We start from the raw sequence: 15,565 nt of genomic DNA, 5'->3' as shown, positions 1-15,565 counted from the left end.
TCCTGGAGAGAAGTGTAGGAAGCGATAAGGGTGGATAGGTACTGAGGAGCTGCAGAGTGAATACACTTGTAAGTCAGTAACAAGAGTTTGAACTGTATGCGAAAATGGATAGGGAGCCAATGAAGTGACTTAAGGAGAGGGCTAATGTGAGCATAGCGAGACTGGCGGAATATAAGTCATGCAGCAGAAGTTTGAACAGATTGAAGGGGAGAGAGATGCCTTAGTGTGAGACCTGTGAGAAGCAATTTGCAGTAGTCTAAATGAGAGGTGATAAGAGTGTGGATAAGGGTTTTGATAGTGTGCTTAGAAAGAAAAGGATGAAGTTTGGTGATATTATAGAGAAAGAAATGACAGGTTTTAACAGTATGTTGGATATGTGTAGAGAAAGAGAGAGAGGAGTCAATGATGACCCCAAGGTTTTGAGCTGATGAGACAGGGAGGATGAGAGTGTTACCCATAGAGATAGAGAATGGGGGAAGAGGAGAGACAGTTTGAGGGGGAAAGATAAGAAGCTCAATTTTAGTCATGTTTAGTTTCAGGTGGCAGGGAGACATCCAGGCAGCAATGTCAGACAGGCAGGCTGATACTTGGTCCTTGATTCCTGCTGAAATTTCTGGTGTGGAGAGGTTTATCTGGGAGTCATCGGCATAAAGGTGATACTGAAAACAATGGGATGAGATCAGAGCACCAAGGGAAGAAGTATAGATGGAGAAAAGAGGAGGTCCTGAGGTACACCAACCTATAGTGGGCTAGAAGTGGAGGAGGATCCACCAGAGTATACACTAGTAGTTCGTTGAGAGAGATAAGAAGAAAACAAGAAAAGAACAGAGCCCTGAAATCCAGGTGAAAACAGTGTATCAAGGAATAGGTGGTGATCAACAATGGCAAAAGCAGCAGATAGATCGAGAAGGATGAGGATAGAATAGAGACCTTTGGATCTGGCCAGGAACAGGTCATTGGAGACTTTAGTAAATACTGATTCAGTTGAATGAAGAGGGCAAAAGCTAGATTGAAGTGGATCAAGAATAACTTGAGATGAAAGAAAGTCAAGACAACGGCTGTGAACAGTACATTCAAGTATCTTGGATAGGAAAGGGAGGCAGGAGATTGAGCGATAGTTGGAAGGACAGGTAGTGTCCAATGAAGGTTTTTGAGGAGTGGTGTAACTATAGCATGTTTGAAGGCATCAGAAACAGTCGCAGTGGAGAGTGAAAGATTGAGATGACAGATAAAAGGGATGACAGTAGAAGATGCTAAGTAGATGGGTGGGATAGGATCAGAGGAACAGGAGGTTCCTCTGAGAAGGTTAGTTTTGAGAAGGAAAGAAAATGTGCAGTTTTCTCTTCAGTGATTTCAGAAAAAGAGAAAGGGGTTAACGGAGGGTAGAGAGAATGGACTGAGAGAAGGAAAGGTGACAGTGACTTGGTTGAGAATTCAAGGTTAATCTTTTGAACCTTATCATGAAAGTACTCAGCCAGAGTCTGGGAAGACAGGGAAAGGGGAGTTGGAGGTGAAGGCACTTTGAGGAGAGAGTTCAGTGTGGCAAAGAGGTGTCGAGGGTTTGAGCCAAGAGACGTTCTCAACCGAATATAGTAGTCCTGTTTGGCAATTAAAAGAGCAGATTGGAAGGATGTCAGTGAGAATTTGAAATGTATGAAGTCAGCATGAGCACGAGGTTCAGCCAAAGGCGTTTAGCAGATTGAGCACAGGAACATAGGTGGTGGTTTCTATAGGTCAGTGAAGGCTGGAGTTTGGTATGCCTTACTGAACAGGGAATGGGAGGAGCGAGAGTATCCAGAGCCAAGGAGAGAATAGTATTATAGGAAGAGACAGCCTCATTGACAAATTTGTTTAACATAGTGGTACAGAAGAGGTTTGAAACACTGGAGGACAGAGTGGAAGCGTCAATAGCCTGAAGATTCCGAAATGTATTGGTGGAGATTGGACAGGACTGGGGAGGAGGGTGTTTAATTGTGAAAGTTATCAGATGATGGTCAGAGAGCGGAGGAGCTGAGGCACAGAAACTGTAGAGTTTGCAGTCAGAGAAGACTATAAGATCAAGACAGTGTTCATTCTGGTGAGTAGGGGTAGTGGAGCATAGTTGAGGATTGAAAGAGGATGTTAGAGTGAGAAACTGAGAAGCATAAGAGTCAGAGGGATCATTAGCATGAATGTTAAAATCCCTAAGAATGAGGGAAGGAGATGAAGGTTCAAGAAATAAGGAAAGCCAAGAATCAAAGTAATTGAGAATGGAAGAAAGGGACTTATCAGAGGGTCAATAAATGACTGCTACTTAGGGAGGTAGAGGAGTGAATAAACGAATGGAGTGGACTTTGAAGGAAGAAAAGCTGTGAGACTGAGGGGGAAGAAAAGGTTGACATCTACAAGAGGGTGAGAGTAGTAGCCTGACACCACCTTCGTAGACGATCAGGTGAGGAATATGGTAGAAAAGGTAACCTCTTTGACATAGGGCTACAGCTGAAGCAGAGTTTTCATGGCAAAACCAACTGTCAGGGCAAGCAGGTGGAGAGTACGAGAGATAAAGAGGTTGTTGATATAGGAAAGTTTGTTGCAGACAGAACAGGCATGCCACAGAGCACATGAAAAAGGCAGAGAAGAAGGGGAAAGGAGAGGAACAGAAATTAAATTGGAGACATCACGTTGTGACCTGCATGATTAGGATGACAGCTGATGTGTTGGACCAGGATTGGGATTGATATCCCCAGCAGAGAGCAGGAGAAGGAGCAAGAGAATACGGAGAACAGTAAGAGAGGCATGATGAAGGCGAGATGTATTCAGTCAGAATGGAGATGGTTAAATGGAAGGAAGGAAATGTTGAAGGTTGAAATCTAAGGAGAAGGGAGAAGACAAAAGAGATGGTGAGATGATGAAAGCTCAAGGTGGGCACTGTGTTTCTGCGGTATACAGTGGTTTCAGATTGAGAAAGAGATTGGGAAGGGACAGGACCAAGAAAAGAAAGTTTACTGGAGCCTTAAAAAAGTAACTGAGAGAAAATATAAAGTGTATAGAGAAAATGCTTCAGTGTGCGGTACCTGGAGTGAAGGCCCTGAGTGGATCGGGGTGGACCTGGGATTCACCCCGCAGAAGGCTGTGAGGATATGCAGATGGGTTGCCAGTCCTCCACAGCACCTAGAAGGCTGCTTTACTACATTCTCTGGCAACGAATTCCAGAGTTTAATTACACATTGAGTGAAGAAATATTTTCTCCGATTTCTTTTAAATCTACTATTTTGTAGCTTCATTTTGTGCCCCCTAGTCCTAGTATTTTTGGAAAGAGTAAACAAACGATTCACGTCTTCCTGTTCCATTCTACTCATTATTTTATAAATCTCTATCATATCTCCCCTCAGCCGTCTTTTCTCTAAGCTGATGACCCTAGCTGCTTTAGCCTTTCTTCATAGGGAAGTTGTTCTATCCCCTTTATCATTTTCGTCGCCCTTCTCTGTACCTTTTCTAATTCCACTATATCTTTTGAGATGCGGCGACCAGAATTGAACACAATATTTGAGGTGCGGTTGCACCATGGAGCGATACAAAGGCATTATAACGTCCTCATTTTTGTTTTTCTTTTTTTCCCTAATAATACCTATCAGTTTATTTGCTTTCTTAGCTGCCACCGCACACTGAGCATAGGTTTTCAACGTATCAGCGATAACACCTAGAATCCCTTTCCTGGTCTTTGACTCCTAATGTGGAACCTTGCATCACATAGCTATAGTTTGGGTTCCTTTAACCACATGCATCACTTTGCACTTACTCATATTAAATGTCATCTGCCATTTGGATGCCCAGTCTTCCAGTCTTATAAGGTCCTCTGTGTAATTTTTCACAATCTTCTTGCTTTTTAACAACTTTCAATAACTTGGTGTTGTCAGCAAATTTAATTACTTCACTAGTTACTCCCATCTCTAGATCATTTATAAATATGTTAAAAAGCAGCGGTCCCAGCACAGAGCCCTGGAGAACCCCACTATCTACCCTTCTCCATTGAGAATACTGACCATTTAACCCTACTCTCTGTTTTCTGTCCTTTAACCAGTTTTTAATCCACAATAGGACACTACCTTCTATCCCATGACTCTCCAATATCTTCTGGAGTCTTTCATGAGGTACTTTGTCAAACGCCTTTTGAAAATCCAGATACACAACTGGCTCGCCTTTATCCACATGTTTGTTCACCCTTTCAAAGAAATGTAATAGATTTGTGAGGCAAGATTTCCCTTCACTAAATCCACGTTGGCTTTGTTTTATTAATCCATGCTTTTGAATATGCTCTGTAATTTTGTTTTTTATAATAGTCTCTACCATTCTGCCCAGCACCGACGTCCTGCTCACCCTCACCGGTCTATAATTTCCCGGATCTCCTCTGGAACCTTTTTTAAATATCGGCGTTACATTGGCCATCATCCAATGCTCCGGAACCATGCTCGATTTTAAAGATAAATTACATATTACTAACAATAGTTCTGCCAGTTCTTTTTTCAATTCTAGCAGTACTCTGGGATGGATACCATCTGGTCCAGGAGATTTGCTACTCTTCAATTTGTCAAATTGCTCCATTACATCTTCTAGGTTTATAGAGATATCATTTAGTTTCTCTGACTCGTCAGCTTTGAATACCATTTCTAGCACCATTATCACTCCCAAATCTTCCTCGGTGAAGACCGAGGCAAAGAATTCATTTAATCTCTCCGCTATGACTTTATCTTCCTCGATTGCCCCTTTTACCCCTTGGTCATGTAGCGGTCAATGTACCATGACAGCCAGCTGCTCCCTAGCACTATCTAAAATCCTATCTAGATGATGCTTGAGGTTTGCCACCTTTGCACCAGGCATGCTAGTGACCTGGTTGTCCACCTGCCACCCAGCAATCTACATTCCTTTTTTTTTTTATATATAAATTTTCTTTTACATATCAAGCTTACATCTTGAAACAGAAAAAGACAATTTAGTTTCCAAATTTTTATACTTAACAATATCAGTAAAAAAAAAAAAAAAAGATAGAAATAACAAAAATATAGGATGGGAAATCAATACTTGTCTATAGTCCACAATATCGAGGGGTTATCACAATTTGAAGGAAAACATATAAATCATATTTAGAAATCAACTTCTAAATTTAATTTGGCGGTTGGTATAGGCAAGCCAGGTAATATATATATTATTTATGGGGTTGAAGTTGTTAAAGTCCCTAATAATGGAGACTGTGGGTCTCTCAGCTTAGCTTCCAAAAAGGAATTCAGTTGTTTCGCCTCAAAAAATACATATTTGATTGAATTCAATTTTATCACGCACTTACAAGGGAAGTTCAGCCAAAATAATGCTCCAAGTTGCAAAACCTTTGGTCTCAGTTTGAGGAATTCTTGTCTTTTCTTTTGGGTAGTCCTTGAGATGTCCGGATACATTCTAATTTTACAATTTAGGAAATCTGGTCTTTTATTCAAGAAAAATTGTTTGAGTATCCAGTCTCTATCTGGTTGAAGTATGAAAATCACTTTGAGTGTCGCAGTTGTCAGGCCCTCATTGTCTCCTTCAATAATTTGAGTCAAGTCCAAAGTTTGAACATTCATTTCATCTCTTTGTGATAAATCTTTCTTACGGAATGGTTCTACATAAAAAATCTTTGAAATTGGTGGATGTGATTTTTCTGGAATTTTTAAAGCATCAGTTAAATATTGTTTGAAGGTTATCAATGGTGAAATGGCAATCTGCCTAGGAAAATTTATCAATCTGAGGGCATTGGAACGTTGGTAATTTTCTAGTATTTCAATTCTGTTTTGAAGATAATGTTGCATTCTCGAAGGCCTTAGCATTCTGTCAGGTCCTCGAGGCAGGACTGGAGTTCGTGAGCCCTTGGGCCACTGCCGAGGAGCAGGAGCAAGGACTAGGGCAGCATATACACTAGGCAGAATGGGGATCCGGGAATACCCACAGGGTAACCCCTCTAGCTAGGTGGAGACAGGATACAGGAATAATCACCCAGGAAATACACACTAGCTAGACAGATACAGGATTCAGGATATACAAGCAGGGTTCAGGATAGGCAACAGAGCGAACAGAGTAAACCAGGAATATCAAGCCAAGGGTCTGAAGCCACAGCCGCTCCACACACCTAGTGGGAACTCACAAAGGCTGAGGCTTCACATGCCGGCAGAGAACAAACATGGACAGAGGCTTCACCCCAAACACAGAGTAAGCCAGGAACAGAGGCTTCACCCCAAACACAGGATAAACCAGGAAGGGCTCACAGTCCACAGACACGCAGAGGCAGGGAAGAACCCCCCACAGGAAGACAACAGACACAGAGCGAAGCTGGACTGGAACCCAGAGAAAGGCTAAGCAGTAGTGCAGCAGACACTTACTAACCTGACCTGGCCTAAGAGCATAACACTTATGCAAAGATGCTGACTGCAAGCACAGCCCTTCCTTATGAAGGCTCTCACTGATGAGTCACCACCAGCAGGATAGAAGCAGGAAGTACACTGACCCCAAAGAGAGGCTTGACACACATAGGAAGTGAGCCCACAGGAAAGACAAGCAGGAGCCATCTTGGAAGCTGGCACAGAGCCGGTGGCAGCCATCTTAGATGCTGGCTCCCTAGAGAGGCATAGCCCACACAGGTGAGGTCTACTGAAGCAATCAGCCCAGAGATTAGAGACAAGACAAACACAGACAGAAGCCAGCAGAGCTGCTGACCCCCAGAAAGAAGGTAAGGCTGAGGGTGGTCAGGGCCACAGACGTGACAGATAAAGATTTTCTTTAATTAAATTAGCTTGAATTTGTTGAGAATTTTTTATTGCAGAGGAATTTACTTCCGTTTCTTTGCCCAGAGATATCAGTCTCTTATCCATTTCAGATATCTTTTTTGAATCAGGACTGAATTTCTTATCAAACTGAGTAAACCTTTGTGTAAATGAAACTTCCAAACCTACAAGTGCTTCCCAAATATTATCCAGCGTAATTTGTTGAAGTTTTTCAGGTAAGAAAGACTTACTTGGAAATTCCAAGGTAGTAATTGAGGTTAAGTCCGATTGACCTCCCACTGCTCCTCGATCTTCCATAGAGACGCCATCTCCTCCACTCACTCCCGCTCCTTCCGTAGCGGGGTTCGCCGGCGTCTCAGGCGTCGACTCAGCGCCCGTTCCAGGAAACCCTGTTGCGTCCTGCGCCTCTGGGGTTCCCCGAACTGAGTTCAACGCCACAGCCGGCATAGGAGGGGGGTGCCTCATCTCGGGGCTGAATGATGTCTCCTAGTCAAGCTGGGGGAACGGAAGACCTCTCCCCAATCCCTCCGGCAGCGATCCCAGTCCTGTCTGCATACCTGGCGAGAAGAAGCGATCTATTGTTCCTGTTCCAAGTAAAAGAGGAGTAGCGGGCCCAACTCGCGGTTTTCCTCTCCGTTTAGGCATAGTTAAATAAGTAATTGTAGAGAAAAAAATCAGGAGTCAAGAGCGGATATCAGCAGAGCTTCTTTCAATGCCTGCTGCACGGCCGCCATCTTAGATCCCCCTCCGCTCCCATGAGCGCTATCTACATTTCTAATAATGAAATCACTATCTACAATAGCTATCATAACCCTTCCCTCCTGGGCAGAAGCTCCTGGAGACACATCCTTTGTGCAAGAGGATGTTTCATCCCCTGGTGGGCTGGTCCTGCCTACAGGAGTACTTACAGCTTCACTAGGGTGATGCTGTCCTTTTAGATGAGCTCCCTCCTCCAAGGGAAGCACCGGGGCTGCCAGACTGGAGGTGAGACTTCTCTATAATTTCCCTTTAGGCCTCTTCTATGTCCCTCTGTCTCCCTTAGCTCCTCCAAGTCTGCTACTCTAGCCTCAAGAGAATGGACTTCTTCTCTGGGAGCTAGGAGGTCTTTGCATTGAGCACACACATATAACCTCTCACCCAAGATTATAATGAGAAAAATAGCAATCATAACTGTTAAATGTTTGTGATTTTAGTATTAAATATTTATTGGCAGAAACCAGTTCTTGTAGCCCTATTGGTCTTAATATTAGGTTTTTGTAAGTTTCTTAAAAGCTAAAATACAAGAAGTTCTGTTTAAAAAGAATGTCTACAGTAATTATAATGGGCCCACCTTGTAGGTCAGTGCTCAGTAAAAAGATCTGGGTGTCGCTGTAGATAATAAGCTGAAATCTTCTGCTTAGTGTGCGGCGGCGGCTAAAAAAGCAAACAGGATGCTAGGAATTATTAGGATAGGGATGGTGAATAAGACCGAAAATACTATAATGCCTTTGTATCACGCACCTTGTGTGTTGCGTTCAGTTCTGGTCGCCGTATCTCCAAAAATGTATAGCAGAATTAGAAAAGGTTCCAAGAAGAATAACTAAAATGATAAAGGGGATTGAACTTCTTTCGTATGAGGAAGGGCTAAAGAGGTTAGGGATCTTCAGCTTGGAAAAGAGACGGCTGAGGGGAGGTCTATAAAATCCTGAGTGGTGTAGAATGAGTAGAAGTAAATCGATTTTTTTACTTATTCCAAAAGTGCAAAACTAGAGGACACTCAAGGAAGTTACATGGAAATACTTTTAAAACAAATAGGAGGAAATATTTTTTCACTCAACGAGTAGTTAAGCTCTGAAACTCTTTGCCGGAGGAGGTGGTAACAGCGGTTAGCATATCTGGGTTTAAAAAAGGTTTGGACAAATTCCTGGAGGAAAAATGCATAGTCTGCTATTGAGAAAGACATGGGAAGTAACTGCTTGCACTGGGATTTGTAGTATGGAGCATTGCCACGATTTGGGTTCCTGCCAGGTACTTTTGACCTGGCTTGGCCACTATTTGGAAAAGAGGGTACTGAGTTAGATGGACCATTGGTCTGACCTTGTATAGCTACTCTTATGTTCTTTGTAATGCTGACCTTGTTCTTTTTCAAGCTGGTGAATCACACACTAAGATTTTATCTTTTACAGGCTGATGTTGCTCCACTGATGGCCTCACTTATTGGAATTCCTTTCCCTCTTAATTCTGTGGTAAGGAAGAAAATGTTGTTATTTTGGTTATATTCCTGGGAAATAGTTTCCTTTAAATAGAGATTTTGTAAACAAATCTCTTGCTGAGTAGAGGAAGCAAACTTAAAATCTATAAATATTTTTTTAGCAAAGCTTTCTACACACTTATTTGGTGAGCTAACATTAACTTTTCGTTCAAAGAGAGAGAGAGGGAATGATCTCTTTAACATGAAAACTGTGCCTTATGTGTAATATAAAGGTTATATAAAATGATTGTATCGGGTAGTAGGAAAACTGGTATTGGAAACAGTGTTCTGCTGATATGGAACATTGTTTTTAGTTTTGTTCAGTGAATCTTTATATGGTTTTCTTCTGCACTTTGAGGATAATTTTATAATTTAATAGACAGTCCACTTAGTCTGTGGTCAGACAGGCACATTAAGGGGTCTTTTTACAAAGCTGCAGTAAGAACTAGCACATGTTTGCTGCATCTTAAATGGGAATACCATGGGACACACTCAGGCATCCTTCGGTAAATTCTTAATCTATGCATGCACACGGTGCACTACAAAATATATTTAATTTTTCCACAGAGGGTGCGTGTCTGGGTAGGTGACTAGTAGGTGTTTCTGTGCTAATCAGTTGACACAGCTATATTACCTTGTGCTAACTGATTAGTTCAGGATTAACAAGTGAGCCCTTATCACCTACAAAATAGGTGTTGGTAAGTGCTTGTGCATTAATTGTTTTTTAATTGCTGTGCTCTAATGGCAACATTACTGTATTGGTAATAATAGGGAAAATGGGAAATCAGCCTTTTTACAGCTGCAGTATAAATGGCCTTAGTGCGCAGGAAAAAATGTCCTATGAGCGAGCTAAGATCATTTTGTACCGCAACTTGATAAAAGAACCTCTAAAACTTACACCTATTTTATAAATAAACTTCTGTGCCTATCTACCTTTAACAAATCATATACCTCAGGAAGTGCACAACATAAACCTGCTCTGACTGTTGTGCAAATTCCATTTTGGCAACTTGTATGTATTTTATAAATTATTTGTGTTAAGTTTGTGTTAAGTCCCTGGTGTCTCATGGCCACTGAGATCCAAAATGCTATAACACTGCAATATTACTACTAGGGGTCTGGCTTTTTGCACAAGCTTTTGGATAGACTGAGTAATGTATAGGTATAATCAATTTATATATTAGCATTTATTTCCTATTTTCTTTTTAGGGATTTTAAAAATTTTGATCATAATTTAGAAGCAGTAGAATAGAAAGTTTGATAAATAAATATAGTAGCTGTATTAAGGTCCTACGGAAGGAGCCCTAGTGCTTGGTCCCCAGTTAGGACCATCACTGCAGTGACCAAAGTGGATATGTCGGGAGCAGAGAGGTATAAAGTAGGGGAATAATCCCTGGGCAGGTGTGAATAAATCGTTATTGTCCATATCCTGGTCCTGGTTATAGTTGATCTGGAAGTAGAAAGAAGCAGGAGGAAACTTCCATGTTAAGTCAATAAAATAAATTGAATTTGTACTTTAAATGCAGATAATCTCTCTCTCTTCTTCGTCTTCTTCTTTTTTAAATGCCCTAGGCCATTTTATAAGTTGTCCGTAACATTTTCTTGACACTGTCCAAATTGACCATCATCAGATCTGGACAGGTTTGTCTGTTCTATGACACCATTTGTATTGAGTCTAGTGGATCTTGTTTCATCCCCTTCATGTTTAGATATTTTGTTAGCATCGTGATTGCATGAAAAATGTTTCTCCTCAATAGCCAGCCCAATGGCTGAGATGGTAAGTGTTCTGCCCTGTGCAAGGTCCCCAGTTCAATCTCAGAGTCTAGTTTTCTGATTCTTGGGTCAACTAGGGCTGAGAATACCTCTGGAGAAGAGCTCCCAACATCCAAGGGGTTGAGGGGTGGAATGGGAAGAGGGAGGCGTGGCCTAATGCTTAGTGCAGTAGACTTTGATCCTGGCAACCTGGGTTCAGTTCCCACTGCAGCTCCTTGTGACCTTGGGCAAGTCACTTAACCCTCCAGGTACAAAACAGATTGTGAGCCCTCTAAGGACAGAGAAAGTACCTGCATATAATGTGTACAGCGCTGCGTTCATTTAGTAGCACTATAGAAATGATTAGTAGTAAGAAGAGGGTCAGCTTTACTGGTTAGCAATTCCCGCTGCTGCCTGATGGCAGTGGGTTGAGATCCTGGGGAACCAGGTTCAACTCCCTCTGCAGCTCTGTGTACCCTGGGCAAGTCACTTAACTCTTTGTTGCTCCAGGTACAACAGTAGTACAATGTACTACCTAGACTGTGAGCTCAATAGGGACAGACCCAATACCTATAAAATGAAACTGTAAACTGCTTTGGTCTAGGCGGCATATAAATAAATTAATGAATAACAGCTAGTGGCTGGATTTGGGGCCTGTGATTACAGGATTCTTGAAGAATCCCTGATGCAGTCCAGGACTGTCAGTGATCAGAGTAGATGTGGGTGGGGGCAGAAGACATAAATTAGAGGTGAAAGGCATTCTCTTATGTTCAGTACATTGGTTTAGACATCTTTTAAATAAATGTTGATTTTTTTCAGTGTAAATTGCTTACCCCCTGTTTACAAGCCATGCTAGTCTGCCAGTGCGCTAATGCTACGCGGCTTTGTAAACAGTGGTTAGTATGGCTGGTTCTAATTAGACTGTATACAGCAGAAATTATTTTAAATACATAAGTAGATCTGGGGCAATTTTAATGTATGATGACAAAAATTAAATAAATAATGATCTTCTCCAAAAGCTATGTTTATTTTGGTTCGGCCTCAAACTCCACCCCATCTTAAGTGACTTCTCTAAACTACTCACCTGCAGTTCTGATAACTGTTAGAAGTTCTGTAGTTGATTATTTTATTGCACCTCACTTCCAGCTATTTGGCGAGGTGAGAGATCAAATCCTGTAAAGTAAAGTTAAAGTGTGTTGCATGCTGCTTGCAGCTTCTCTGTGCCTTGTTGAAAATAAGTTTCCATACAAAATGAATTTCCTGGTCAACAAAATTCAATAAATTATTTCCATGAATAAATACATTTCTGAATCTCACTAATTGATGATGTTTGCTTATAGGGGACACTTCCTTTGGAGTATCTAAACAACAGTGATCTTTTTAAAGCAGAGAGCATGCTTACCAATGCTGTTCAAATTCTGGAGCAATTTAAGGTAAAACAGTTGATAATTGTTTTTGAAACCTCATGCATATATAGTACAAGAGCTGATTTACCCTTTATGGTTTGGGCTTTCAGAAGATGAATAGCAGCCAAATAACAGGTTTTCTCAAATATGTATTATCATAAAATTCAGTGTGTTTTCAAACTATCAAAAAGGTATTCATATGGGCCTGAATGAAGATAATCAGAACAAATAGGGAAAGGAACCCATCTGTTGGGATTAATTTTATCACAAGATGTCTATTTAAAGCTTAGTTTATAAAGGCTATATGAAAATGATAACCAGAATATATGCTCAATTGTATAACACACTGTCAGCAGTGACACTCGGGAGTTGTGCTGTTTCTTCTGAGATTAATTCACCATAATCGTCACAGGTCCAATACATTATACACTACATTAATGCTTTGTTATTATCTTATTTTAGTTATATTTCCTCACAATTTACCTCTACAATTTTACTAATATTATTCAATTCAGCTTTATAAGATAAAAAATATTCTTCTCCGAGGACAAGCAGGCTGCTTATTCTCACACATAGGTCGACGTTGTCGTCAGCCCGGGAACCGGCATTTCGCCATAGCAAAGTAAAAAAAAAAAACTTTGCTAGACTCTTCTGGCGCACATGCGCGGACTGACAGCTCGCCCGGCAAGCATGGACCTCAGTTACTTTTTTTCGAGGTGTGGCAGGTTCCTCCTGTGCTCCTCGTTTTTGGCCCGAGAAAGAGTTCTTCTCAGCGAATGTTTGCGTATTTTTTACTTAATTTCTTAAAAAAAAAAAAAAAGATTTGGATCCCTTTTTTTTCTAAAATCCTTAGTCTTTCTTGTCCAATTTTAAGTTTCCTTTCTTTTTCAAAGCAGCTGGCTTTAGGCCGCGCGGTCGGGTTTCTCCTTATTTTTGTGCCCCTTTTTATTAGCACGATCGAGTCTTTTGATTTCGCTGGTGCCGTTTTTCCTTCCATATCATTGAGGACACCCAGTGGCTTCAAACGTTGTACTTGGTGCAACCGGACAATCTCAGGTACCGATACCCATTCCTGGTGTATCCAGTGCCTTGGGCCAACCACAGCCCAGCTGCTTGTGCTCTGTGTCATCGTATGACGAAACAGACCCAAGTAGCTCAAGAAGCCCAACGCAAGAAACTTTTTGGGGCTCGGTCCAGTCCTTCGACATCGACATCGAGGGGAGCATCAACGTCAGGAGCAGAGGTAATGGCTGCTGAGAGGCCAGGTCACGCTGGGAGCAGTGAGGCATCGAATGGATCTCCACCTGTCTCGAGACCTCCTGCTATGCAGGCCCCCTGGGACCGACCATTGTCGGACCTGACCCTGAGGAGACGTGAGAATTCCACGTCGGCACCGAGGAGTCTCGGTGACGGGCATCGAGTGAACACGAAGAAGCACTGTCACCGATCTCCTTCGACACATGGTACCGGGAGCTCCAGGGCGTCGAAGGATTCGGCACCCGAAAAGTGTCGGCGGCAAGAGGATCGCTCCCCCTCCATACAGGAGGTGCCAATGCATCGGCCTCTTAGCAGCCCGGTACCTGCACCTGAGCCTCAGCAGATTCTGCTACCGGATGATCCACAGACCCCACAGCCTTCTCCATTGGCGGCTATTGAAGAGCTTATCCGGGCCCTGCTTCAAGAACTTCTGCTGCCCCAGTCGTTTTTGGTGTCACTGGTGCTTGTGCCTTCCGTACCATCTGCTGCAGCGCTGTCTGGCCCTTCCCCTGTGGTGAGGTCCCTGTCTCGACTCCCTTTCGACGTCGGTAGAGGATGCTTCGCCGCAGTCTATGTGGGCGTCGGCCTCTCGACATCACCATCGAGGACATCGATCCTCATCTTCGAGGAAGTTTCAGTCTCTGAGTTCCCTTAGGGATGTACTTTCCGATACTGAAGAGGAGCATTCGTGGAAGTCAGAGGGAGATTCCAGATACTTTTCTTCCAATGAGTCGTATGGGATTCCCTCTGAACCTTCCCCTCCACCTGAGTTTGAAGCGGAATATTATTCTCCATGGCATGTAAACTGTCTGCTGCAAGAAACTGGGAAGATGTTACCAAGGGGGCTGCAGTATAGTATACTTCTGAGACCGCTGCATGAGGTGTGAAGATATTTGGTTCATTTGTTGAAAGGGGGGGGGGGGCCCGGAAACTTCCGATCAGATACCTATTCGGGGTAATCTGCAATTTTCTCCGGGACAGGATAATGCCAATTTTAGGAGATGGGCCGAGCAGGGGTTGATTCTTTTACAGTATGTGATGGATGATGAGGGCACACTGCTCAGCTAAGTCCCTAGATAGAGGGGGGTTGGCCTTCAACTTAGGTAATCATTTAGAGGAGTTCTTTGGTCAGTTTAGAGAGGGGGGTTTGTCTGTCTCATCACTTTACAAGGAGTTACAGCGGCGGTCGGTGGCTGGATCTCGAACGGTGCTTCTGGAGAAGTGGAATCGGGATTTGGGGCAGCCTATTTCTATGTCTGATTTCATGACCCTAATTAAGAGGATTCCGGAGGTTTCCATAAGTGCAGAGTTGAGAGAATGCCAATATCGGGTATTACATAGAGCGTATTTTACGCAGGAGCAGATATTTCGAGTTGGGGGAGTGGAAACACCGTTTTGCCCGAAATGTAGGCAAAATATTAACTCTTTTTTCCATGCTTTCTGGGAATGCTCCAAGGTAAAAATATTCTGGGCAGCGATTTTACCCTATGTGGGGGGACTTTGGGGTTGCTCTCTGCCGATGGTGCCCGCAGGATTACTCCTAGATAAATATGAAAATTTTGGTGTTCATAAGCTTGAGATAGTACTCTTTATATGGAAAGCGGTAGTTTTGGGGAAAAGAATTATATTGGGTGAATGCATAGGTGACAGGAAGCCATCTTACTGGGCATGGAGAAACCGCTTACATGGCTTTGATGCTTTTGGAAAAGAGGGGGGCATATAATTCTCCAAAGCAAAAGAAGCTGTTTTTAGCAGTATGGGATGCATATCTTCAATCCCTTCCACATAGAGCAAGGAGCTTGATTTTGAACAGTCTGTAGATATTGACTCCATTGATGATGGCAGTTGGCACTAATAGGTTAGCGTTTGGCTAGGGGTTTCCTACCTGCTGCACATGCTGGAACTTGCTAGGATTTTTTTTTTATCTCCTCAATTATAATGACCATAAGATATAAGGGGAGGGAGGGGGTGAACATGAGCCGGTTTAGGATACTTCTCGTCCATCGTCCTGGAGGGGTCATCAGAGTCCAGACCTCACGGGGCATAGATGGGGAGAAGATTGTAACAGGGAGAGAGGGCAGACCTCATGGTTGGGATAGACTAATATTTACTACGACTTTTCGGCTATACTTCTA

General features: G+C 42.6%; 1 protein-coding gene across 4 annotated transcripts in view; it reads left to right on the top strand.

Annotated features, from left to right (window-relative positions):
* PIGN (phosphatidylinositol glycan anchor biosynthesis class N) overlaps nt 1-15,565 on the top strand; it is a 276,457-nt gene that overhangs the window by 84,830 nt on the left and 176,062 nt on the right. For all 4 annotated transcript variants that reach the window (XM_030203213.1, XM_030203186.1, XM_030203203.1 and 1 more), the window contains exons 11-12: nt 8,951-9,010; nt 12,108-12,200. In XM_030203213.1, the coding sequence (XP_030059073.1) occupies nt 8,951-9,010; nt 12,108-12,200 (153 nt within the window). The remainder of the gene's footprint in view (nt 1-8,950; nt 9,011-12,107; nt 12,201-15,565) is intronic.

This window comes from Microcaecilia unicolor, chromosome 1 (assembly GCF_901765095.1).
Source record: "Microcaecilia unicolor chromosome 1, aMicUni1.1, whole genome shotgun sequence".
Classification (NCBI taxonomy): Eukaryota; Metazoa; Chordata; class Amphibia; order Gymnophiona; family Siphonopidae; genus Microcaecilia; species Microcaecilia unicolor.
Note: the sequence above shows the minus strand (reverse complement) of the source record. Positions and strands in the feature narration are given on the sequence as shown.